The sequence below is a fragment of the Lycium barbarum genome, chromosome 12 (genome assembly GCF_019175385.1).
Source record: "Lycium barbarum isolate Lr01 chromosome 12, ASM1917538v2, whole genome shotgun sequence".
NCBI classification, from domain to species: domain Eukaryota; kingdom Viridiplantae; phylum Streptophyta; class Magnoliopsida; order Solanales; family Solanaceae; genus Lycium; species Lycium barbarum.
The window spans coordinates 98939049-98966057 of record NC_083348.1 but is presented as its reverse complement, the minus strand read 5'-3'; the positions used below and the strand labels follow the sequence as shown (position 1 = coordinate 98966057).

General features: G+C 34.1%; 2 protein-coding genes across 4 annotated transcripts; both read right to left on the bottom strand.

The window, feature by feature from the left end:
* Window positions 1-7984: 7984 nt before the first annotated feature.
* Window positions 7985-8362, bottom strand: LOC132624718 (precursor of CEP6). Its single transcript, XM_060339454.1, has one exon. The coding sequence runs from the start codon at window positions 8360-8362 to the stop codon at window positions 7985-7987; it is 378 nt and encodes a 125-aa protein (XP_060195437.1).
* Window positions 8363-20514: 12152 nt separating this feature from the next.
* LOC132622618 (uncharacterized) lies at window positions 20515-25577 on the bottom strand. Of its 3 annotated transcripts, XM_060337253.1 has the most exons (6): window positions 25182-25574; window positions 24035-24270; window positions 23684-23942; window positions 22727-22906; window positions 22485-22640; window positions 20515-21110 (listed from the first exon to the last, which is right to left on the bottom strand). In XM_060337253.1, exons 1-6 carry the CDS (start codon window positions 25209-25211, stop codon window positions 20943-20945), a joined length of 1029 nt encoding a protein of 342 aa, XP_060193236.1. In that variant the 5' UTR covers window positions 25212-25574; the 3' UTR covers window positions 20515-20942. The 3 variants fall into 3 exon arrangements, with proteins under 3 accessions (XP_060193236.1, XP_060193237.1, XP_060193235.1); XM_060337254.1 differs by having other exon boundaries at window positions 20968-22640; window positions 24035-24154; window positions 25182-25577; XM_060337252.1 differs by having other exon boundaries at window positions 20968-22640; window positions 25182-25576.
* Window positions 25578-27009: the final 1432 nt, after the last annotated feature.

Sequence of the window (27009 nt, the reverse complement as noted above, 5' to 3'; positions counted from 1 at the left end):
TTAATTTAGGAGAGCCCAACTGGTAGCCATATATACACCTTCCCACTGACCTACACATTTTGTACTATACTGTATATTAGGGACTGGTGCTTGTCCTGCTAAGGTTCTTTTCCCCCTTAAACAACTGTTGCATGTAATATATAGAGATTAATTAGAGGAACCTAACTTTACAGCCAGAAGTATTTAGAGAGAGCCCAAAGGCCTAGGTGACCCTTTGCGGTTGCCTAGTTCCAACTTGTGTATGTAAGGCTAAAAGGCAAGATTCTCTATGAGCACAAGATTGGGAAGATTCTTGATTTCCTTTGCAGTTAATGGCAAAAAAAGAATTGTAAAGAATAAAAAGGTGGTCTCCGTGGCGTAAGGAGCTAACTAACCAGGTACTTAAAAATATAAAATGGCAGTGTCCCAGACAAAAAATAGTGGACCCTAATTAGCTAAGTACCAGTCCATTGCACTCTCATGCCCATTAGTTTTAACTTCTGATGATCTTAATGGGGTTGGTGATAGATTTCTTCTGATTTTGTGCTTTCTCATGGATTTCCAAATCTCATGCGGAGCTACCGCCTACCGTTAATTTGCATTAATCCTGGCATCCTCTTCGATGACGCATGCATGTTAGGTGCAGTTAGAGGTGTCAAATGACTGGATTGGGTTAAAATTGGGCATGTCAAAATGGGATGAATTAATTAATAAGCGGGAAATTAATCCGCCCAAAAGTTACTTGGGCTGAAGCAAATTGGGTTGAAATGGGGTAATTAACCAATTTGCCCAATTTTTACTAATTTTTAAATTCGTTGTTATTTTCTTATAATTTGTCTGAGCTAATAATTTTTTTTCAACATATCAAGTAAAGAAATATATTTTAAGTTTCAATCTGAGCTGCTTATCAACCCAGTTTTAAATGGGGTGAATTAAACGAATCAAAATGGACTGAGTTAATAAAATGAGTGGATCATTAACCCATCCAGATCTAAAGGGGTTGGGCGAGTCAAGAATTTGTATGCTGATTTTGCCATCCCTAGGTGCCTAGTATAAGTGAATATCAATCTTTCAAAGTTTTAACCCTTATATAAGTTCTGCATCATAATACCAAAAAGAAAAAAAATTAGTGATTCACAAATTCTGCAGCAAACTACAAAAATTTATTACTAATTCTATTTAACGACGAATTATCAAAAAATTATGCTAGTTATAGTGGCAATTAACGATGAATTTCATTACTAATTCTTGATTTTCTTGTAACTTTTAAATTTATTTCACTAACCTTGATCTATATTAATATACTAGCGTAATTAGTGGTTGTGGTTGTTATTGTTTTACTCAAATCCCTTACTACTTAATAGGATACAAACGTTCATATGGTGTTAAAAATTGGTGGTCTAGTTGCGTAAGTTGCGTATCATGCAAAGTGAACTCGCAATTTACGATTCGTTTTGACCATTTCTTGATTTGTGAAGGAGAAGTGAGAAAGATAAATTACAAGAAATGACATACTAGACGACGCACAGAAACCAGTTGTACATATGAAGCTCTACTACGAAAAAAAGTATATATGTCACGAATGACCTATTTACAGTAGGACTTAGATAGCATGTTTGGCCTAGCGGTTTTGAGGCCAAAAATGTTTTTTTTTTTTGAGAAAAAACACTTTTTGGATACTTGAAGCCGTGTTTGGCCAATTAGTAAAACTGCTTTTAATTTTCTATTGGGAGAAGTAGAAATTAATTTTCTTCAAGATAAAAATATACCTAAAATAAATACATATGTACCAAGTACATCTCTCATTAATCCATTAGGGATGAAATCATTGATATTCGTGATGTACGAAGGATGATACTTATTTTTGTGTTGAATTTTAATTTGTGGAATGATTTTTAATTTTATTTTGGTTGTAGTTTTTTAGTATATTTAAATCATTGTGATATTATATCAATATTTAATTATTTATGTATTATATCAATTAAAAAAATTTAATATGTACTTTTAAATTTTAATTAGTTAAAAGTAAAAACTTAATTAAAGTCTTTCATAATACATATTTGAAATAATTTTCCTCTGTAAAATAATCTTGATAGTAAACGTTTATTGATACTTGTCCTTTTCATAATTTGACACCCAAAAGCACTTTTTTAAGAAGATCAACCAACCATAATCTGCTTATTAAAAGCAGTCAAAAGTACTTTTCAAATGAATTAGCCAAACACAAACTATTTCTCATCAAAAGTAATTTTAAAAAAGCACTTCTCAAAATAAGCAATTTTTAAACGCTAGGCCAACCAGGTTCTTGTTCTCTCTAGTTCATTTTATATATGTTATTTCAGTAAAATGATTTGGACCAAAATATTTGTCCAAGTTAATTTTATTTTTTCAATTCTACTGTACCACTTCCGTACTTACAATCATTAAATATTCCTTATGATTAATACCATCAATTACTGCATTTACATGCCAGTGTACCACTATATGTCGTAAATTTTGATAGATTGATAGATGTTCGGCGAAAGAAGTTCAGTTTTAACTTAGAGTCTATAATATAATTCCCTAACCTGACGAATACTACAAATCCTTGAGGGTGATAATGCAGTGCATTGGCATATATAGCTGTGGAGTTGGAAGAAAATTGCATGCATAAGATCCGTTGCTTTCGTGCTGACTTAGCGTTTTCATTTCCGACCAAATCATATAATGTCGACACAATCAATCAGTAGTATCTCGGATCGGATGATAATTGATATACGATAATGCATTCTCTCTCTCCCTCTCCCTAATGCTGGTCAACAAATAATAAAATAAAAAAGGAAGTAAAAGAATGAAAAGAGAAACATACTTACTACAATTCGTTGGCATGCAAATATGCAATTGCGGTGCTATTCTAGTAGTAATAACACGTAGTCATCGAGAGTTTTGCGGGTATTTTAGCTTTTGTTGTTGTTAATAAGTTAAACTGCGCAAGCATAAACCTTGAGGACAATGAAAGTCTTTTCCACAATTAACTTTGAAGTAAAAGCATAAATTTACATCATTGAGTCCTATCAACTAATTAAGCCAAACGAATTGAAGTAGTACTACATAATAGGAAGTTAAAGAACATTACAAACGGATGATCTCGATCGTCGTCACCAAATTGATACTATTATTACATTAGCTAAAGCTAGTCGTGTTTAGTGTGACCAATGCCAGGGCTATGGCCTGAGGTGCTAGGCTGAAAAGCATCCACACTTCCTTCCATAAATCTAAATCCCTTTCTCCCTAATTGTTTAGGGCTACCATCCTTTTTTGCAACATTTATGCCTAATGTCACTTTTACTTCAAAGACATTAAGGTTCAAATTTTCCTTTGTAGCAAGATTTCTTCCGTGGCTGAAAAGAACTAGGTTTGATAAGAATAGCAACATGAAGAGTACTGAAGTTGAGGCATAAAAGTTGGCCATATGGGAAAAATATAGAGAGGAAAAAAGCCTAGGGAATTTCAAAGTGTGATGGTGCTTTGCTAAGGCTATATTAAGAGGAAGCAAAGCTAGTTTAGAACTTTGGAGGTTATTAGAGAAGATAGTCCGTTTGGCAAGGACTTCGGGGTGGTATTTAAGGAGTTAAGATTAAAGCTAAGATGGCATGTGATAGGTCACAACTCACAAAAATCAAGGAAGTTCCGTAGGAAGTGGTGCCCAAGCCTATCTCATTGCCTCCTCCGTCAATTTTTTATCGGAAAAACTAATGGGAAATAGCAGCAAAGACCTAATATATTTTTATGTTTAAAAATAATTTTAACATCATTTTATTCTCGGTGAGAAGTTTTTATAATCACAACTCAAATATTATGGCACGTTCAAATTAAAAATCTTATAATGAGGTAGAGGCTGAATTTGCATGTCACCCAACAACAAATTATTTTAATCTTGAAAAATATTCACAAAAGAAGTGTTGTTACAAATTCAAGATAAATAAATTAAGAACTTATGTAATATGATGAGTTAGTTTCTTAAGTGATCACTTATATTTCAGAAATTATATAATAAAGTTACTTACTTTTAATGACAATAAAAATCACATAACGACTATAAACAATATCCCAGAAGACTATAATATTTGTCAAAATTATATATATTTCAAATGATATTTTTTTATTTACTTAGTATCATAAAGTAAATAAGAAATAAAAAAATTTAAAAAGTATTTTCCTTCGTTCCAAATACACCCTAGTATTGAAGTGTTAACGCAAATGACCAAGAAAGAATCAAGAAGTGCGTGTTGGGTGTTGTCAATTTCCTCTCGTACCTCGTAAAAAATAAGAATAAGCTGGGTACACAGACTGTTGTCGTTTCCTGTCGTCATTGTTCCATTAGAAATCGAATATTTTACTCTAACTCAACGGTCTCAGTTCCAGCTCAAACCAACTGTAGCCATATTATATTTTAATTATTTATACATATACGAGTTCGAAATTGAAAACTCAGCTCTCTGCTCACATGGTAAGGATTCAACTGTTAGATAGCCGCCATTTCCACATTTAGACAAAGTAAAATGAGGTTAACAAACTATCAAATACTATAATTAATCACCGTTTCTCTTTATAACTTTTTATGCATTGGATTAATTTGTTGTCTAATTACAGCTCAGAGACCTCTCAATGTGTTTAAAGGAGAAAAGGATAAAAATAGTCCCTTAACTATGATAGTAGGTTCAAAATAATCTCTTAACTATGCACTTAACGGTTTTAGTCCTTTAAGTTTGTTACAAGTTAACAAAAATGGTCCCTTAACTATGAGAGTAGGTTCAAAATAGTCCCTTAACTATGCACTTAACGGTTTTGGTCCTTTAAATTTGCCATAAGTTGACAAAATGGTCCCTTAACTATGAGGGTTGGTTAAAAATAGTCTCTTAAGTATGCACTTAACGGTTTGATAATGTCAGAAAATGATGTCTCGAAACACAAAGAACGACGGACTCTATCGATTAAAACTGAGGGAATCCATCGACTAAATAAAATACACTAGACTTTAGAAATAAATTAGAAATAGCAGAAACTAAAAAAGTTGTCACTACCAAAAACAAGCGAAAAAAATGATGGACGGAAACCGATGGATAAAATCGAGGGACACTATTTTTTTTTATTTTTTACGAAAACCAACGGAAGTCCATCGGTTATTTTTGAGGAAAAATGCGCAGAAGTCCATCCTATAACCGACTAACGTCCGTCGGTTTTGTCCCGAGTTATTTGACCGATCTAGAGTTCTCACTAATTTTTCCCTTTTTTTCATAGTTCTCGTCAAATTTAACAAACAGAGTTCGATGAATATTTTGTCGAGACTAAAACTGTCAACTTATGGCAAACTTAAAGGACCAAAACCGTTAAGTGCATAGTTAAGGGACTATTTTGAACCTACTCTCATAGTTAAGGGACCGTTTTTGTTAACTTGTAACAAACTTAAAGGACTAAAACCGTTAAATGCATAGTTAAGGGACTATTTTGAACCTACTATCATAGTTAAGGGACCATTTTTATCCTTTTCTCTGTTTAAAGCATAGCATACTCTTGAAGGAATATAACGAATCTGTACAGCTCAGCTACCTGCGAAGATTCCGCAAGATTCCCTTTATTGCGGCTGATTTTTCAACTGCCTCAGTCAAACTTACCCTAAGCTATTCCTTAAATTAACATATGGGTGCTTGTCTTAAAACTTTTCGTTGGTGGCTTTACTCTTTTATTCTTAGGAGTCAATTTTCAGAAAAGTCGAAAAAGTAAGTGGGATGAGCTCAAACTGAAAACCAACTTTAATTTTGACCAAAGCAGTAAGCACCTTGTCTTTTTCTCTCTCAATTTGAAGGTAGTTTTTACTTTCTATTGTACTATAATCTTAAAGTTAACACAAAATGCAAAATGTAGTTAGGAATTTCCGAGTTCTAGTTAATAAAACAAAGATTTTTCAGTTGTTTAGTATTCCAATAAATTTAGTAATTTATCCATCGAACGAAAATTAGGGAGTATGGTGGATCGCATGTGCCTTTACGTTACAATTTGCAATTGAAAAGTTCTTAATTGGCTTTTCCCTGACTGATATAATTATTTTTATATCGGAGTTTATGGTTTGTTTATTGCCCCATTAGGAAACCTCGTTGCTCAGCTGTCACTGTCAGCTCCACTTGTTGTCTTCTTTTGTCTATATATGTATATAGTACCACTAATTAGATACTTACATTATCATATTTTAGTGGGTTCACATGGGAATCATAAACAGTTTATCGCCAGATTGGAAAGTTCTACCTTTTCAAATCACACGAGCTGGGACTATGTGGAGTAGTGCTTCGCAATTAGAACATCCAATTACCTAAAACACACAACTACAATCATTTCTATTTTCCAGGTGACGAGACCTCCATCTCTTTGTATTTTAGAACTTCCACTGGTTGGTTCCTGTTTGCTAATTAGACTAATTTCATTGTAATGTTAAGAGTATATATGTGCAAGCATAAGAAAATGCACTTGTATTTTCCAATGAGTTTAATACTATCACTGGTTTCAGGTTTCAACCTAATTCAGAGCTGAAATCAGAGCTAATTATCAGCATGAGCAGGCCTATATTAAAGTTGTCCAAGTGATAAATGACACATGACCGGCAGAAATCACACCTATTCGTTAACTTGAAAATATTTGAAATATCCTGTGATACTTTTGGAGTTGTATATTTTTTATAACTATGGTATTCGAATCAGCTATGTCCATTTCGATTATTTTATTGAGTATTGTATCTCACGCCAGTATAAATACTAATAACTCTATTCACTAAAGCTTAGAGAATTAGCAAGAAATCACTAGCTTTATTTTTCTCTGATGCGATTTGAACTCGATATGATCTCCATATTTGTGTTCTTCATTGACCATTAAGCCAAATCCTTGATTACTTGTGAAATTATACTTTTTTTCACGGGAATTGGAAATGTCACTAGATACTACACCCTCCGTCCTAATTTATGACTATGTGGCACACTTCACTACTAAAAAATCACTATTTTTTCACTGAAAAATGTTCAGCGGCTATTTCCACTGATGTTGGTGGGTAAAACCTAAATAGTTGAGTTTTCACACGAAAAACTTAGAAAGTTTCACAACGTTTCAATGGGAACATGTTTGTTGTCATGTGTTTTTCCAATGAATTGATTCAGTGGGAAAATCATGTTTTATGTATAAATTTTCCACTGAATGACGGTGGGAACAACTTCTGCTTCTAGTAATGTTTCTTTTTAAGTCTGTCCCAAAGTAAATGTCACTTTTAGTCTGTTCCAAAATAAATGTCACCTTTTTATAAATAGAAATAACTTAACTTTAAAATTCTCCTTTTACCCTTAATGAAATGATGTATAGTCATACAAATGTCTAATGTTTATTTAAGACTACCATATTTAAAAAAAAAATCTTTCTTTCTTATATTTTGTACTTAGTCAAACGGTGTCGCATAAATTGGGACAAATAAATTAATATTTTTCTTGATTTTTTTAATGTAAGATGATGAAGGATTTTCAATAAAAGTCACCATAATATGAGACTTTAAAGTCGGCGCATTATGGTCCTTTAATTTCTTTGAGGTAATATAACTTAGCAAGCACCTTCTAAACTTTGTGCTTTCCACTCTTCGTAGCTCCTACTGTTCATTTGCATGGGCAACAGGTCTTAAACATGCAGAGAGGTGTTTAGCCCCTGTTTTCTTTGCAAGTATTGTTATATATATGAACGAACGTAAGGGGGACGGATCATTAGGAACACAAATTAAATGATTGCCTAAGAGGCAATAACTTCAATTTATAATAACATTACTAAAATTTAGATTTCTGGATATACATGTACAATGTTCCGTTGCAAAATACAACTTTCAAGCTCTAATATTCAAGCTGCGGAGAACGGACGTACCATGCTTAGATATAGAGATTATAATACTAAAACTAATTACAAATAAGTAGGAGAAATAACTTTATCCCAAATATTGACATGTCTAGACATTTGGACCAATTTTTTCATTCTGAGAAGCATGACCAATACCCGGACTGTGTCCTCCTTTAAGATCGTCTACTGTTCCTTCAACCGTAGTGTGTTTTGGTTGATAATTTGTTTTTGGCACGGAAGATGAATGTCCAATACCTGGGCTATTTCCTGTTTTTGTTGGTATGTTGTTAACTTTTCCAGTTGCAACTGTTGAAGTGTCACCAATACTAAAGCGCTGCCTCTCATGAATTTCTTTTCCCCTCATGTTATCAGCCAACAGTGTTTTCTTCAATTCTTTCAGTTGTCTTCCCTCAGCAATTAGAACTTGATGGCAAGCAAATACAACGAGAAGGAAACTAAATACACAAATATGTTTGATACAGGCCATAACTAGAAGAGACAAGATAAAATTCTCTAGAGGTCTGTGAATGCTTATTTTTTTTCGCTTGTGAAAGAAGCAAACGAGAACGAGGCACTGCTAAAGAGAAAAAATGGGGCTCAATTGATATTCTATTGAGATGATATCTAGCTTGAGATTTGAGTGAGGAATATTTTCCATTATTGTGCTAGCTCGGTATTTATAGGAACGAGACCCTTCCGAGTCATTAATATTATATTGCACATAGTAATTCTTTTAGAATTTAAAATTGTCCTCTTTTAGTAACAATTTGGATGGTTTGTGGTCCTTGAATAAGTGTGGAATGCTTTTTAATTACTTGTTTTGTAAACGGGTCGTCACTGATCTTTAGTTAAGTCTTGCATTACTTTGTTATTCTGTCTTTCCCAGTTTTTTGTGGTCCTTTCAATGCCTCTCTTTCATTTTTTTCTGTCCTCTTCATCACTTGAGTTGCAGCGATACATATAAAGTTAAAAAAAAAAAAAAAAAAGGGATTTAGGTTTTATGTATCCTCAATAATTTTAAGAAGTTTTATTCAATTAATGCGTAATATAACAGGCTATAGTAGATTATTACTCTGTTTTCCAGGCGATCATATTAAAATTGCTATGAAGAGTTATTTGTTGTTGTAGAAGAAGCTGATGGAGCTTAGTTCATCGGGTTCAACTGAACTCAGTATTTTAACTTGGAGAATAAATATGTCTATTAAAATTCTAACAAACATTAAAATTTGAATCCATAATTTCATAAGTTCAATTGTAAGAACTTAAACATTGAACACAACAAATTTCAATTCTAAATCTACCTCATATTATAAATCACAGGTCAACATAACCTGATGGTATAAAATATATATATACAAACTTAAACTCAAGAATGTAATGCTATTGATATGCTTGAGTCATGCAGTCGTTTGGCTGGCAAGTGGCAATTATCGTAGTGTAAATTGTGTAGACTTGTATTAAGGCTGATAGTTGGCTGTACGGTAGCCTCTCTTTTTGTTCATGCAGCTTTTTTGTTTCAAAATAGCAAAGATAGCTAAAGATATTTAGATTTTCAGGCTTATAATAACAGAATTATGTTCAGACAGCCGTCCCACTCACCGAAATTTCAACTTGAAAGATTGGATTCTTTAGTACTTCCCACTTGTCTGTGCTTAAATTATTAACTGGGTGGCTTATATGCAAGTTCTGACTTTTTTCAGTACACAAATTCAAGTATAATAACATCTTAATTTGTTATGGTACACACTTACTAATATTTTTTGAGGGAGTTCATAATTAGTTAGCTAGCTGTTGAAAGGGTTATGATTCCTAACTATGATTGCCATTATATCATATCATTCGTATATTTTTCAACTGTATCAAAAGTCTGTGGAAGTTAAGGAAGGTCGCTTTCTTATAATCTCCTAAAAGTTGCTTTCTAATAAGAAGAAGAAAAAAAATGCCTTTTTTGGTCCTTTTCTCGCTGTGGTTTGAGGTCACTCTTAATTATTTTAGTGTGTATCAAATTCGGCTGGAGAAGAGAACTTATAAAATACAGTACAGTATTTAATATTTCCTATTGCTTGCCATACTTATTATTTATGCACAATGATAACCGCGCATTCGAGAAAGATATTCGACATATTGCTGTTAAATACAACTGCAGCACTTATCTTGGTTCATTGCTAACTGCTTCTCATTTGTTGGCTGCTACTATTCCTTTCTCTTTGCACTAGTGTGAAATTGGAGCTCTAATTAAGCTTTCCTGTGATCAAATAATATTTAGTTCAAAAGTAAAAGCTAGCCCCAAGATGCGCCGCACGGGTGCCTTAGAAATATACATGATTATTCTTTAAAGGAGCACCTACCACTAACGAAAAAGTTGAATATTGCTAATGGATGGTTTAGATAAGCTAATGACAGTTGACTGAAGCTAAGTGATCATTGCTCTGTATTTTTATTTGTTGTGGTCCTGTTCATTTTATATCTGCATTAATGCTTTGACTCTTCTTTTTTCTTGTCCATAGTGGAGTAATAAATTCAACTTGTCATGACCACTTTAATCTTTTTTAGTATTCTCAAATTGATGTGACGTTTCTAGTACCTTTACTTACTATTAGTAGTTTTTATTTTCTTTAAAGAGAATTGTTTTACCTTTCTGTGGTTGTGGCAGTTTAATTTGCTTTCCCTAATGAGGAGTTACATCGCGGATTTGAGTTGTTTGGTGAAGATGCTCATTCAACAGGTCATCCTTCTATTCTTTAGTTTCCTTGTCCTTTGTCATTTATATGGACTGGAGATGTGATAGAGCATGTTCGCTTAAGGTCTTTGGAAACCAATAACATATATACAACGTTTGGAAGAAAGTGATAGTAATACATTTGGCTGTGATTATTTTCTTCCTTGTTATCAAGTGGCTTCACAAATTAATCCATCCGTTCACCTGATTTTTTCACTCTGAAGGCATAGTCACTACCAACATTTTCATTTCTGCATTCGTGTAGGAAATGAAATAAAAAAAATACTATTTTGCAGGTGTTCTAGTTTTGATTTCCTTACTGGAGTAAGTCTGTGAAGTTGGGTGCACATAAAAAACTGAAGCGCAGGCAGAGTTGCTTTATTTACTCTTGCATACAACAACAACTACGTTGGGATTAAATATATATATATACATGAATCGTTACTGACAATGTTATTCCGTTTAGACTCATCTCAGTCCCGTATTATACAAACAAAAATAAAATTGCTCTTGCTTTTGCTTGATAATTCAATTTGGCAGCAAATTTGCCTGATTTTTCCTGCACTACAATGTCTGCCAGGGTGCCAGGAATCATCATGATTTTTCATGCTTAAGTTAGGGCCAGTTGTTCTATTTTTCTATACCCAACATTTCTCTTTTCACTAGCTACCGCCTTCTTTCTTTTTGTGTGTGAACAGTATTCTCTTCTTTCTCTTTTTGGTTAATTTATCATCTCTTTTCTTTTGGGAGTTGGGGGGCGGGAGGGTTGGGGTTGAAAATCTCTGTCTGGTGAATACTATAGTAAAATTTTGGTAGCTAAAGAAGTCACTTAGTTATTGGTGAGGGCCTGAGGGGTCCTAGCACTCTTCTTTGTCTCAAATAAGTCAAAACAAAACAAAATGATACCTTGGAAGTGGGATATGCTATTCCATTGACTCCAATATTTCCAGAGTTTCTATATGAAATGAAATTGGAATTAAAGGAGATTCTTTAAATAAGGACATCTTAAAGTTGGCTCCTCGAGTCCTGGAAGCCTCTCTTCAAGGCTGGCCCTCCAAATTGCATAAGAGTACTTCAAAGATAGACTATAATACTACTAGAAAACAGAGAGCACTTCGTTTCAGCTTTGCTAGGCTGTCATTCATGAGTGCTGTTAGTAGCTCAATGGTTATTATACTATAGGGCAAATAGAAGTTTTGGTCCTTGATTTATCGCCTTATTTCAATTTTGATCCTTGTATTATTTGATTAAGCACATTAGATCTTCAATTAATTTAAATGTGTGTTTTTGCTCCTCTAGGCTAACAGATGATAAATAGTTAACGAAATTAGCATTTAAAAATATAGTACTACTATTTTATAAAAAAAACTGACAGGAGTACTCGAATTGATTTTCTTCAACACTTCCATAACCACCATGGCTGATTTTCAGAAGCATAAAACCAGAAAAAAGACTATACTGGAGGGTGGGGAAAGCTATGCTAGTGACCTCGGGAGTGACATCGGATGTGTACTTCAAAGGAAATGGTTATTGCCATACTTCACTCAATTGTATCAGTGAGAAATAGTTCATGTATTGGCAAGGAATAGGACGGATACGGGATACGTGTGTCTTCATCTCTCTTATATATCCTCTTTCTTTGAAGCATGAAAAAAAAATGAAGAAAGAAAACAACTCCCTTTCCTATTCCATTAACTAAAGAAATTTTAATCTTGTTGTTAATATTTAACCTAATAAATTTTTTACAGTTAAATAAAATAAAATTGGAAGAACAAGAAAAATAGGCAAAGAATCATCACTTAAGAGGAATGATAAAGGGATTGGAGTTTGAAAATCCATCCAAGAGTGAACAAAAATAGTCACCCCCACCCTGATCCTAGTATATTCTTCTTTTTCTTTCTTTTTGCCTTTTTTAAAGTATATTTTTAAACACAAATTCTGTTAAATATTTACATCCTTCAAGCTTAAAGGAGAAAAATCACACATCTAGATTAATTGAAGGTTTAATATGCTTAGTGAAATAACACAAAGATCAAAACTGAAATAAGGCGATAAATCAGGGACCAAAATAACTATTTTCCCTATACTATAAATCATTACAAAAAGATGGTCTAAAGGATCTTTTTGCATGTCTTTTGAACCAAAAAGGTTATAGATTTTTTAATGTTATACTACTCCCTTCGTTCCAATTTACATAAGGGTTGACCTATTTGACGAGTCAAATAATTTTTTTTTTTACTACGAGTTTCTCCAACTCTTTTTATATATTGTGAATTATTAATTATGCAGACTTATAATACTTTTTATGTAGTTTTCAAATGTCACACCCCGAATCATGGCATGGGCGTAACACGGCACTCGGTGCCTGACTGCATGTGACCGAGCGAACCAACTGACTAGCCGGATCAATATGTGGTATAATTGTAAGCTGAATATAAACAAACAACATGCTGATCTACTGAAGAGTCTGCCTAAAATATCATAAATGCGGAAAGTACTGAAAAGTCTGCAAGTATAAATGAGTAGCCGACAGGGCTAACACAAAAAGCCTACTAACATCTGACTGACTGGACTATAGTCTACGAAGCCTCTAAAGAATACTGAAATGCTAACTGTTTACCGGGACAAGGCTCCTGGCATACCATACTAATTGAAATACTGTAAAGACTGAAAAAGAGGGATAATGCCCCGGAAGATTGGGGCTCACCAATAGCTGATATGAGATGTCCTAGCAAGCAGAATCATCAACTTGTAAATCGTTACCTACATTGCGATATGCAGGCCCCTGGCAAAAAGGGATGTCAGTACATTTGAATTACACTAGTATGTAAAACAACTGAAAGAAAGAACTGTAAACACTAAAACTGAAATTGAACTGATAACTGAATCGAACGAAGAAGCAAAGATATGGACACTCCCTGTTCTGAATGAGAAACCACCTGTTTATCTGAGTAAATAATCTGCGGCCTCAGGCCCAATATATATGTGCACAAACTACGGCCTCAGGCCCAAGTATATCTATATATAACTGCGGCCTTAGCCCCTATAAAATAGGTGTTCAACATTAAACAATTTATATAAAGAACTGAGAATCATGCTAAAAGATACAACACTGACATACTAGGCACTGATTCACTCAAAAATGTATTCATGAACTGATTATGAGACCTGAAGCTTTAACTATTTATAAACATGTTGAGTATTCTAGACTGAGACTTATGGGTATCAAAGACAAGTCTATATTGATTACGTACTGAGCTCACAACATTCGGAATGAAAGTCATGAACGAATTATGAAACTAGAGAATAGAAGTTCTGCAAATATTCAAGGAACTAAGCTTAACTATATTTCTGAGGCATTAGTAACGTTGTAAAAGAACGTGGCATGGGGAGAATCATTAACATTCCCAAACGTAGAGAGTTAGCCTCACATACCTTAACTCCGGCCTTTTAAGCATATCACAACGTTCGTCACCTTTTTCAATGATAATCTATAGCAATATCTAGCAATATCTACCAAAGGGATTCAATATTCACTACAAGAAAGTATAGAAATTGCAATAGCTCTTTTGACAACAAAAATAATATAGTTGGCAAAAGTCAATATTTGGCAACAACTTAATTTTATTGTTGGCATATATGATGAATCTTTTAAAAATGAACTTTTTTTTGTTGCCATATAATATTGACTATTGTTGCAAAAAGTATTTTTGGCAACTAAAAAAAAAAAAGTTGTTGCACGTCGTTGCAATAACAGTCGTTGGAAAAAGTTTATGCAACAACAAAAAAAATGTTGTTGTCAAAAGAACTTTTTGCAACAGTAACCCATCTATGGCAACAAAAAAAAATTGTTGTCAAATGTCTTCTTTCTTGTAGTGATTAGTAAGAATCCTCATGTGTTGGCCATCTAAGCATTTTATCAAACACTTGGTGGGCATAAAGCTCCACAACCTTTATTAATGGTGTTTCTACACCCAACAGCCCATCCTCTTGCTTCAAGATGATTCTACAATCCCATAATGCTACAATTATCATCATTCTTCATCACTATGACGGGCTCCGACCCGTATGCTGGGAACCACCTGACTTATCCGTTACTTTGAACATTATAAACTATAACTCAAAGAACACCTACACGCAGAAAAGGCCCAAAATAGGAATATCCGCTCATTCAACACATATGTACAAATGCGGACCGACAAGGTCGCCACAACACAACGTATATCATAAAACCGGCAAGGCTAACAGTAAAGTATCAAGAGCTCAAATTATTACAACCCTAAGTCAACAATCCAAACGATACAATAGTTCATATGATTCTTACTCTCTAACCCGTTAACTTATCTCTCAAGAACTTAGAGTTCATAATCAGCAATTTAAAACTATAATCAATTGAAGTAGGAAAGTCTTACCTTCTTGACGTTCAAGTCTCTTGAATTCGGATTCTAGGGTTCTTTTGTCCAAGATGAAAATTCCATCGATAATCTATGAAATACATGAGGATTCTAGCATTAATCTTTGTTAGATTGATGTAATAATCAATGGGATTTGAGGAAAGAACTCACCTTAGGAGGTTTGGGGAAGTTCTAGGGTCTTTTCTCCTCAAAAAGTCAGCCAAAAACCAAGTGGAATGAATGATTTTCGAAAATTTCAAGATATGTACTTTTATAGCCGAGCATGAGCTGCGAAACGCAGGTATGACCTGCTGGATGCAGACCGAACGCAGATTGTGACAGAAAAATAAGATTTTTGGTGCTCAACCTGCGAAAACAGCATGTCGCAGGTTAGTAAAACGGTCATAACTTTTTACTCACATGTCTGTTTGAGCTCCATAATATACCGTAGGAAAAAGGTATTTCAAAGGGATACAACTTTTATGTTTTGAGTTTTCTCAAATTCTCAACGGATTTTCATGAAATTGGGCTGGAAGGCAGACCTGCCGTAAACTTAGCCAATTCTATCGAACTTTAAGCACCTCCTATTCGTCTATTTCCACCCATACTCATCCCGATAGAATTTCACTTGTCTAAAATTTCACATTAATACTCATTTAGCACATCCACACCTAATCCAAATTTACAGAGTGTTACATCAAATATGTAAATTGAGTCAAAGAAATTACTGTTTTGACTCCCCAAGTAAGTCTGCCCTCATATAAATTGGGACAAAGGAAGTAATCTAATTGGGATCTAGTGTACCTATTTTAATCTGTTGTAATAGGTCAATCGTATTATTTGCCAGGTTACTATCCCAATATAGATAATTACGTGTAATTATCTTTGAGTAAACCTAGTAGTCTTTTACACCATCAGTCCATATTACCATTATAATTTTCTCCATCCTTTTGCCTATACTCAGGCTAAGTTAGATGCTTTTAGTTACGTTTAGCAGTTTTGTTGAACATTCAGAGAAGCACCAAATACCAAGGTATATTTCCTTGGAATTTTGTAGAGATGAACTGCAGATTTATTCAACTACGTATACTTGATTTTCTGCTTATGAGAAAGTTAATTACCAAGAGATTTCCCACATATATCCTCGGGTATTAATGTTTTAGTCTTCTTGCTTTAGAGATCATCTCTAAGTCCCCACAATCAAGTAGGTGATGTAGAATGAAACATTATGGAGACAATGAAGAGACATGGTGATCATTAATTTATTTGAACTGAAAGATCATCAATGAAATAAATTGAACAGATGGATACAAATAAGAGCGACCACGATTTAATTAAGGGATAAACATACAGTAAGAACTAAGAAGGATAAAAGAAAGACTAAGGAAAGGAAATTTTCGGAAGGGGAACTTGTCCTCTGTTCAGTTAAGCGTGCAGGGAACAGAAAGGTCTTTGTCTAAGATTCCAATGTAGTAATAAACTGTGAAAGAGTACGGTAAAAGTTACTTCTCGAGTGGCGGCATCTCGTAATAGACTGTTAATATTTATGTGCAACTCTTATGTGAATTGGAATACTGAAAAGATGTGTGTACTGAAATTAAACCTGCAATTGGTTCTTGTCCAAACTTCGGATTTTATGATAGAAGTCTGAGGGGAAGTACTTATTTCTTACAACAATATTAAATTTTATGGTCTAAAGACTGAAATACTATGTCCTCATAATGTTAACACTTTTTTAGACTTGCTTCATGTCCGTATAAGTATTAGACATTTTTCTTCTATGCACTTCATGCAATTGTACTGTTCTCTTTGCTTATTAATGTTACAAAACCACATGTTAATTTGAACTCTAGAAGATTATGGATTGCATACTGTGAGCGGATAATTAAATTGATTTGGACGAGCTTAAGAAGAATGGTGGGACAATTATATTTAACTCATACCTAACGGGATAAGGAATTTCATGTGGAGTTCATAGAATGTGGTGTGACCGTGTGACTAATTAATGATACTTTCATACACGGAATAAGAACATGTTCTTAATTAATGTAAAGCTAGTCTTCTCAAAACACAAAGCTTATTGTTTTTCCTTCAAGCTGCTAAGCAACTTGCGAGGTTTGGAACTGTGATATGAGCACAGCGGAGAAAATTAAAACGTATACTTTTACTTGTACCTCAGGGAGAAAATTATAAACATAGGCAGCAACATTTTTCTGATTACGAGATATAAATAGGCTGATGAATATAAATGTCAAGATTTCACTTCATGATATTAATATGAATTACGTTGATACATACACAAATTAAATCTACATCTAGCATAATAATTGCATGTAGGTAGGTCTTAGTTTCCTATAAAAGAGTGACCAATCCCAGGGCTATGGCCGGGTCCTGAAGCCTGAAACCGTCGACCTGACCAGGGGGTGGGGGCTGAGACACTGTCTGAACTGGACTTGGCGGTGTTGGTTCTAGTGGGGTTGCCACATTGTCAACTAGTGACTTCTCTGTTGCATGAAGTTGCATGTTTCCATTATACTGTTTCATCTTTTCAGTTTCTCTTTTGGTGTGAACATAGGCTCTAGAGGAATCATTTGCATTCTCGAACTTCAAGTGTCTTCCCTCAACAGATTGAATAATGTGCCAGAAGATCATTGCTAGGAAAATGTTAGCAAAGATCAATTTGATTAATTGAGCCATGAAGGGAATTAATTAGATGAGGAAGGTAGATATATAGAGAATGCAGTTGACCGATGCACTAGGTGTGCTTAAGCTCTCTTTCCCTGTAGCTATTTATAGAAGAAATTAAGCTAGTGACAAGAGGGTCCTCACTAGTTGGAGACACTCACATGCATCTCACAAAAGAATGAAGAGATGTGCAGCCTTTTTTTTTTTTTTTTTTTTGTTGCTTCACAATACGTGTGTAAATATGTTTCAATTAAAAAAAAAACATTTGGTAATCAAATCCCATTTTTACTAACTACTCCAGAGTCACTTAGTAGGCGTTCTAAGAGGGTCACTATTGACATTATTTCTTTTAACAAGGATCGAACGTAAGACCACCGATTAAGGGTGGAGGAATTTTAACCATCCCATCATACTTCCAGATGGCACAGAATATGTATATACGAAATGTGTGGTAAAAGCTGGAATAACAGTGTCCTCAGTTTGTGAGCCATGCAAGATTTTATATCCCTTTTTACTAAAATAACTTTTTCCCGGCAGATTCAATCTCACAAGTCACAACATTTGGAAAAAGTTGAAATCCTTAATTTTATCTATTTAAGGACACACTATGGTGGGAAATTAGACTTGTGAGAGCCCGCCGGTCATGTAATCAAAATGTTGTCCTTAATCTATATATTGATTGTCTATATGTGCTCCACTGGCCACCCTCTTTTTCAGTTCTTTATAATATTATCAGTGAAGCATGCTTACTTTCCAACTGGAGAATTAATGTGATAATATTCTTTGTACTTTACGGCCTACCTACTGTATGTTAACAAACTCTCCAGGATCTGCCACTGGCGGAAATTGATGAAGCTGGAAAATTTTACTTGAGCTTAAAGGACGATTGGTGGTAAATAGGTAATAAAATGTGCAAAGTTCAACCAGTCGAGATGAATATAAATACATTCGGAGATTAATTCCCCTTACTCCTTTATTGGGCCAAGAAAGATAAACTAGTTGGGCCAAGTACCAGCTTAGCTCAGAATCAAACTGAGATACCAATCCCAAAGAAATTGCACTGTTTGTTCTTCTTGTTTTTTGCGCGGATTGTCCTTCATTTGGGGTGGTCTTTAATTTTTGCCCTTCAAATTAGTGGTATTTAAGTTTTGTCCTTCGCCTAACACCCGAGGTTATAGGTTCGAACCCCAGCTCATTAAAAAAAAAAAAAAAATCGCAAGGCAGACAGAATTTTTGCAAATCTGTCATGCTTGGGCAGAATTTGCATGAGCACAGGCAGAATTTCTGACAATGCAAATTCTGCTTTAAGGCAAAATTTCTGCGGACAAAATTTAAAGACCACCATTTTGAGGGGTAAAAATTAAAGACCACCCCCAGCAAAGAACAATCCTGCAAATTGCCCTTTGTTCTTCATATGGCCTGCAGGCCTGGTCTTTAATTCTTGTCCTTCAAATGTGCTGGTCTTTAACTTTTGTCCCTCGCAATAGATATGCCTAGTGTGGGACGTAAGTTCTTTTAGAAACTAAAATCGTATGGGGGCATAGTATAACTTGTGAAATATTAAGATGCTAAAGTATAAATTTATACCCTCCAAAAATTTAATTGCTATGAGGAACAAAAATTAAAGACTAGCACAATATAGGGACAAATTTGCAAATGAACCGTCAAACCCGAAGAAATTGCACTGTTTTCCCTTCGAATGGGCTCCCCTCACTCTCGAACCTCGTTATCCATCATGCAGTTTGCACTAATCTCTTTCATCTCGTCAGAATCATTTTATAGTCGCACAGTTGATGGTCCTATAGTGATGAAATGGTTATTAACTAGAACCAGATCTCTCTCTAATTATGAACATGGCTTAACCTTTGGTTGGTCCATCAATATTCAATAATACTTTTTTTATAGTTCCATTATACAATGGGATTGGGGAACAGACAGGGCAAGGAAGTAACGAGATCGAACTCACACCTATTCTACAGGAGTATAAAGACTTTTTGATACAAATATACTTCAGTTTATACTTTTTATTTTACATAATATAAAAATTGTTTAATGCATATGGGCTCTTTTGCTCTTTTATGATTTCTCTATCAAATTTAAAACCAAGATAAACCTAAATATTATTGCAAGAAATTAATTAAAAAAATAAGAATTATAGATTCTAAATATTACTGTCAAAAATTAACAAAACATAAAAGGCATCTTTCTTCATTTTTGTTAAGAATAAAGCTAGAATTCTACGCGTAAGATATAGTTTTTGAATTTGCAGAAGCCGAAAAGCTTGATTTACAAACATACTAAACACAATTCTGCAAGAAAATGATTTTTCGTTTCCTTCAACTTTTGAAACTACAAACATAATTAACACAATTCTGAAATCTTTCTTAACATTCAAAACGAAGCTAGGTACTCTTGATTTCTTGAATGGTCCAAGGTGTTGGAAAATTTGGAAAGGGGAGGACTCTCAAATTGTTTTCGAGGAAAAGTGAGGAAATAATTCTTTCTCTACTTCACTCAACTTAATTAATCAAATCTTTATCTCTTTGAGACAAGTGGATTCTTCTAGCATGCACCTAATCTAGTACATGTATGCCAATTAATCATTTCTTCCCACTCTTTCCTAGTAATACATGTATCTTAGTAATAAGTTTCTAGTACATGAACTAAGAAAATTCATGTATCACACAAATCAAAAAAAAACTTTTCTTCTTCTTCGAACACAAGATTCTCAAGGGCTAAAATTGTATTCAACTAATAATTCAGCTCAGGGCCTCAGGCCAGACAATGGGACAACCTTTGCAATTCTTCTGTTCAGCTGTGCAAAAGAAACCAGGAAGCGCATGAAAGAAATGAAGACTTATCAAACACAAAAAGGTTACAAAAATTGTTGGACCTCGACCAAAATCACTAGAACTTAAGTGGAAAATAACCTCTCACTACTATGCATCTGTAATGCATCTATTTTATTAAATTACAGATAGAGGGGAAAACAAGGAGAGAAATACTACCTGCAGATCTATGACTACTTTGCCTTTGGCACTGCCCAACTGTAGTTACCTCACTATACACTTAAATGTGGAATAAAATAGAAAAAACCTACGGATACATGCGAGTGAAACTTGGCACTATGCTGAATTTCGACTGATTTTCAGAGGCAAATGCAGCAGGAAGCTTTTCCAAGTTGAGAATATACCAGTCAGCTTTAGCACGAAAAAACAGTTGATATCTACACCTCGTTCATCGATCAAGTGAAAGTGAGAAGTCTGAAATTAATAATCAGCTCGGAGGAACTTCTCATAAACTGTTCCACTCAAGGTCTTGTTCACATCAACCCAGTTCTTGATATACTCTTGTAATGGCCCGTTATGTATCTTAACTTGACGGCTACTTAGATCCATCTCTGGCAATCTTAGAAACTCAAGAACATCTACCAATTTCTGCATTAATAGCAGGAAATATCAGCAACATAGATGGAGAAAAGGATAAAAATGGTCCCTTAACTATGATAGTAGGTTCAAAATAGTCCCTTAACTATGCACTTAGCGGTTTTAGTTTGTTACAAGTTAACAAAAACGGTCCCTTAACTATGAGAGTAGGTTCAAAATAGTCCCTTAACTATGCACTTAACGGTTTTGGTCCTTTAAGTTTGCCATAAGTTGACAGTTTTAGTCTCGACAAAATATTCATCGAACTATGTTTGCTAGATTTGACGAGAACTATGAAAAAAAGGAAAAAATTAGTGAGAACTCTAGATCGGTCAAATAACTCGGGACAAAACCGACGGACGTTAGTCGGTTATAGGATGGACTTCTGCGCATTTTTCCTCAAAAATAACCGATGGACTTCCGTTGGTTTTCGTAAAAAACAATAAAAATTAAAAAAAAAAAAAAATAGTGTCCCTCGATTTTATCCATCGGTTTCCGTCCATTTTTTTCACTTGTTTTTGGTAGCGACAACTTTTTTAGTTTCTGCTATTTCTAATTTATTTCTAAAGTCTAGTGTATTTTATTTAGTCGATGGATTCCCTCAGTTTTAATCGATAGAGTCCGTCGGTCTTTGTGTTTCGAGACATCATTTTCTGACATTATCAAACCGTTAAGTGCATACTTAAGGGACTATTTTTAACCAACCCTCATAGTTAAGGGACCATTTTGTCAACTTATGGCAAATTTTAAGGACCAAAACCGTTAAGTGCATAGTTAAGGGACTATTTTGAACCTACTCTCATAGTTAAGGGACTTTTTTGTTAACTTGTAACAAACTTAAAGGACTAAAACCGTTAAGTGCATAGTTAAGGGACTATTTTGAACCTACTATCATAGTTAAGGGACCATTTTTGTCCTTTTCTCACATAAATGAAACAAAATTGCAAAAAGTTACTGCATTGGACAAGAGGAAACAGGAATTGGTCTCTCCAGCATAGCAAGCTATGGAAGTTGATCATACAAAAAACTACTCCCTCTGTCCCAATTTATGTGGCACCATTACATTTTTGGTCTGTCCTAAAAAGAATGTCACCTTTCTATATTTAGAAACAATTTAACTTTATGAGATGATTTACAACCACACATTTACATAAGGATTGTTTTGGACCACACATTTCAAAAGTCTTCCTTTCTTTCTTAAACTTCGTGCCAAGTCAAATGGTGCCACATAAATTGGGATGGAGGGAGTAATGAAAAATCATTAAAGAAGATTAACTGAGTTAACAGTTTGAATAGGTAATTAGTGAAACTCCATGGACATCCCGTGTTATAGAAATGCAGGACAAAAGTAATGACAAGTTTATGAATAGTTAAGAAGATTCTTACAGCTTGATTTCTAACAATATCTTCGTAATACAGAATCATATGCCGAGTGCTATTGAAGTATTCCAGTGCCTCCGTGGCTGCTACCTCCATTCTCTTCAAATCCGTGATCAACAATGTTGTATTGATTTCTGGTTTATACTTTGCAAGAGTACCAGCCTAGGTAATGCAGCAAAATGATTAGATTTTATAATTTTAAGTCCATGTGCCTGCAGTGATAAAGAGGGAAGGATGCAAGAAAATACCTCTTCATGTGAGTGCACATGAGACTTGTGTGTTCCATTCAAGAGTTTGGCATATCGATCATAGGAATTTGAGAGCACTGAAACCATCCGTCGCAGCAGATTCCTTCTAAAGAGAAATATGACTGAAACACCCTTTTTATTGAAGTACTCAGCAATTTCCTTACGGTGTTGTATTAACCCCTGCAATTGGGATTATTGATCAAGTCATATAACAACTAGAGGAATACATAAAAATTACTAGAACATTCTAGCAAACCAATGAGGCACTGTACAAATTAGAGCCTTCTCAAAGAATTCTTGTACTTTACATAGGCACAATGCTTTCCGTTAACAAGGAAAATTAAAAAACAGCCAACACCTCCATGAGTGTTCAGCTATCATCAATCCAAGCAATATATAGAACAATGCAGGAAAAGTTTTATGTGATAAAACCATCTTTAGTTGCAATGTCTTCAAAGGATAGATGTTCTTAGCCAATTTCATATCCTAAATAAATATTAACAAAAAGGTGGCATTTATCTAACACTATTCTTAACAGTTTGATGAAGCTTTCCCACTTTCATGAGGGAAGGCATACTCTCCTAATGTTTCATTTGTGTAAAGTAATCTGAAATTGTCAAAAGTGCTTCAAGAAGCATAAAAGATAAATGCACTTCTGCATCTAAAGCAGTAATTCTCCCCTTTTAAAAAAACTTAACCTTCCATGCCAGACATCAAGTTCAAGAGGAGCTTTCCCATTTCCAAAAGCGGAAACTAACCATCAGGCGCCAAAATGTCAGAGAATTACGCTGGCAATCTGGAGTTATACTTAACTATATTCAGACACTCTGAATCTTAAGGAATTCAAAACAAGCCTACCTTTGGCTACACCATATTCATTTCTACCAACATGTTTTTCCAAAATATAGAATTTAAAGCACAACAAGGGATGCTTTTAGGGTAACAAAAAGTTATTACCTGATTAAGCATCCACTTGAAGCCCACTGCAGCTGAGCAGTGATTTTTGGAAGCACTCGTAAAGACGTCCAAATTGTAAACCGTCTCCAATGTCCTCAGGATTGAAGAAGCATTTTGTCTCCTATCTTTGACAGAGAATATTTCACCATTGGAGCTTACATTCATATGACTATTCAAAAGTGTCTCAAACCATCCACTCCCAGACCTCTGCATTGACAGAATCGCAAAGAGCCGTACAGGATTGCAGTCACATTCGGCCCTAAAACAAATAACAATAGAGATGAAATGAATTAAGGCAAATTCGTGTAAGATAGAAGCTAAGAACTAAAGCAAAATTTCTCAACTACATACCGGCTAAAGGTTTTTGGCTTCGGATAATGCACATATGGAATTTGGGATTGATCCATGTCATAGTTATGGCAAGGCCTTTCTATGACTTCAACGTTCAAGTATTTACTTGTTTTCGCCATGCTAGTTTGTTTAAGACAAATTGAACAGATATAAATACCAAAGATCAGTGTAAACACTACAACAACCATCCTTAACAATGCTGGAGATTTCTTGGGAGGTTTTATCATGATACTTTCCTGTCATTCAAATAGAAGCTAAGTTATTAAAAATAAAAAAAAAAAATATATATATATATAGCTAAGTCAGTAGTCAATGTGAAAGTAGAAAAAAAAAATGACAAATGCGAAGCTAATAATCATTTTGACCTTATATCACAGACTAAGCAGGATACAAGTTTCCTTTAGGTAATAAGCTCAAGTAAAATGTTAATTCAGGAACAATAAAACCATAACCAAATTGTAAAGAAAGGTAATTTTTTAAATTTAAAAAAAAAAAAAAAAAGATAAAACTTTCTGTATTAGTACTACTGTTATCGGAAAAGCAGCAGGTATTCCACCAGCACAGATTAGGTTACAAGACAAGATAGATCAAACACATGTCAACCGAATACAAGATTAATCTACAATTTACAATCCGTGGCAACAGGCCAAAAAAGACTTACGCTAGTTGTCTCTGAAATTATTGGAAAAAGAAAAATTTAAATCTACTTGCAGTTTGAAAGCTCAGAATTTCTGCTGAAGTTGATTTTTTTTTATCTGAAATCAGAAGAACAAAACAAGAGAATGCACAAGTTTTTCCACTGTCTTCACATTTCTTATTGTGTATCTCTATATAATTGAAGAGCCAGATGAAGGACTGCACAAATAATAGTGAAATTTCTTTTCTTTTTTTTTCTTTTTTTGCTAGAGGAATATACTCCGAGATATCTTTAAGTTTGAACCCATCAAAACTGGCATTGTAGCACTGCCAAGAACCCAACAAGAAGAACGGGGAGTTGAGGTTCCAGCACAAAAAAGAATGTAAATAAACCCAAAGAACAAATTTTTAGCTGGATCTCTGCTTAACATACCCAAAAAGAGCTAAAATAAGAAAAGGAAAGCATAAAATTATAAGGAAGAACAAGAAAGGAAAGGCTAAGAAGACAAACCTTCGCAAAGAAACAAATATCCTCAGCCATTTTAGCTCCAACTCGCAAATTAGCAAACAAAAATCAAAAGGGTGGACAGAAACCTCAAAATCTTGAAGTATCTTTCATTCCCTTTTTCCACAATATACTCAGCAGCAGCCAGTGACCCCTTCAAATGCCTGTGTATTTTCAGCTCTGTATGCAATGAAAGCAGACAGTTTGAGCAGATCAGCAAAGGTCATTAAAGGGTCAACAGCTAGAAGCTCTAGCTTCAAGAAATATTTCTGTATTTTTTGCTTTGTTTGGTGGTCTCGTTCAATTCAGATTTTTAATAGTGGTGGGGTGCTGCTTCATTTGGTGCACTCCCACTAATGTGTTATGTTTGAGCACTTGATTACTTTGTCATCGTTCTTTTTAAAATCGTACTTTTTAATGCTGTAATCTAATATGGGGTACGTTTATTTTATGTTTTAAGTTTTGTTTCACCTTTTTTGTCCATTGTCCATTGTCCATGTCGGCATGTCCAACTCATAAAGGCAATAGGACCCTACTAAAAAACGCCAAAGTTTCTGGCATGCTCTCAGGTTCGGTTCATGCCAATCCTCTGACTTGACTTTTGTCTTGTTTCAACTTTACCATGTATTTCGCCATGTTTTGAGTTCGACATAACAGAATATTTATACAAGTAAATAAATTTCTATTAAAGTGTTATACTCCTATTATTAAATGGGTGAATAAAGTTGTATATTGATAGTTGAGAGGAAAAAAAAAGTTACAAATAAAGTGAATGAATACGCTTAGAGTCCGTTTAGTATAAGTAGTTCAATGCCTACTAATTTAGCAATTGTTTGGTTGCCTGCATAAATTAACATTACTTTATTTCATGTTTGGTTCTTTTTTAAATAAGAAAATACATATATTAATAATACATGGACTAAAATTACAAATTAATCCTCATATGTCTTAATATATAGTAATACACGGATTAAAATTACATAAGGAATCAGTAATCCTCATTATATATAGTAAGAATAGTCTTTTTTTATTTTGTTTAAATTGTAAAAAAAAAAAATTAAATTTTAGATTAATTTGTAATATATCAAACTAAGCATTCTATAAGAAATTATCTATGCTTTAATTACTAAACCCTTCATTACCAATTTCTGGACAACTAATTGATGTGTTACTAATTTCTACATAAATAATCTTAGTGTTATTAATATTACCTACTTAACTCCTCTCTAAAGTCTAAACCAACGACCCCTTCAAATTGTGAGGCATTCTAGAAAAAATTGCACATGCTTGATCCAAAGCGGACGTCACCTCAAAAATATTTTTGACCTCACTTATCTCAATTGTGGGTTAACCTATATTAATCAACAATCTATAAAGACTTATCTCAATTGTGAGTTAATCGATATTAATTAGCAATCTATAAAGACTTATCTCAATTGTGGGTTAATCTCCCCATCTCAATTCTTTTCTCGAATTTGCATCTTTTAAAAATTAAGACATTTCCTTGTCAGCCCACGAGCAAAAACAAACAAAGTGAAGCGGAAGGAAGGTGGAAATTTGTTTTCCTTATCTTTTGGAATTGTACTTTTCTATTCCTTTGCAACCATAAGTCATAATTTACAAACAGCGGTGATTGTTAGAGGAGTATCATAAATGATTAAACTAGTCTGTTGGGAGTTGGAACTGAAAGAAAAAACAGGAAAAATTCTTCACGCAATCTCCTCATTTTAAATGGAGTTAATTTAGATTTTACATTATATACAAGAATCAATGTTAGCAAAGATAAATTTGGGACTCGTAATTGGAACTTACTTCTGGGTAAACTACTCTATCT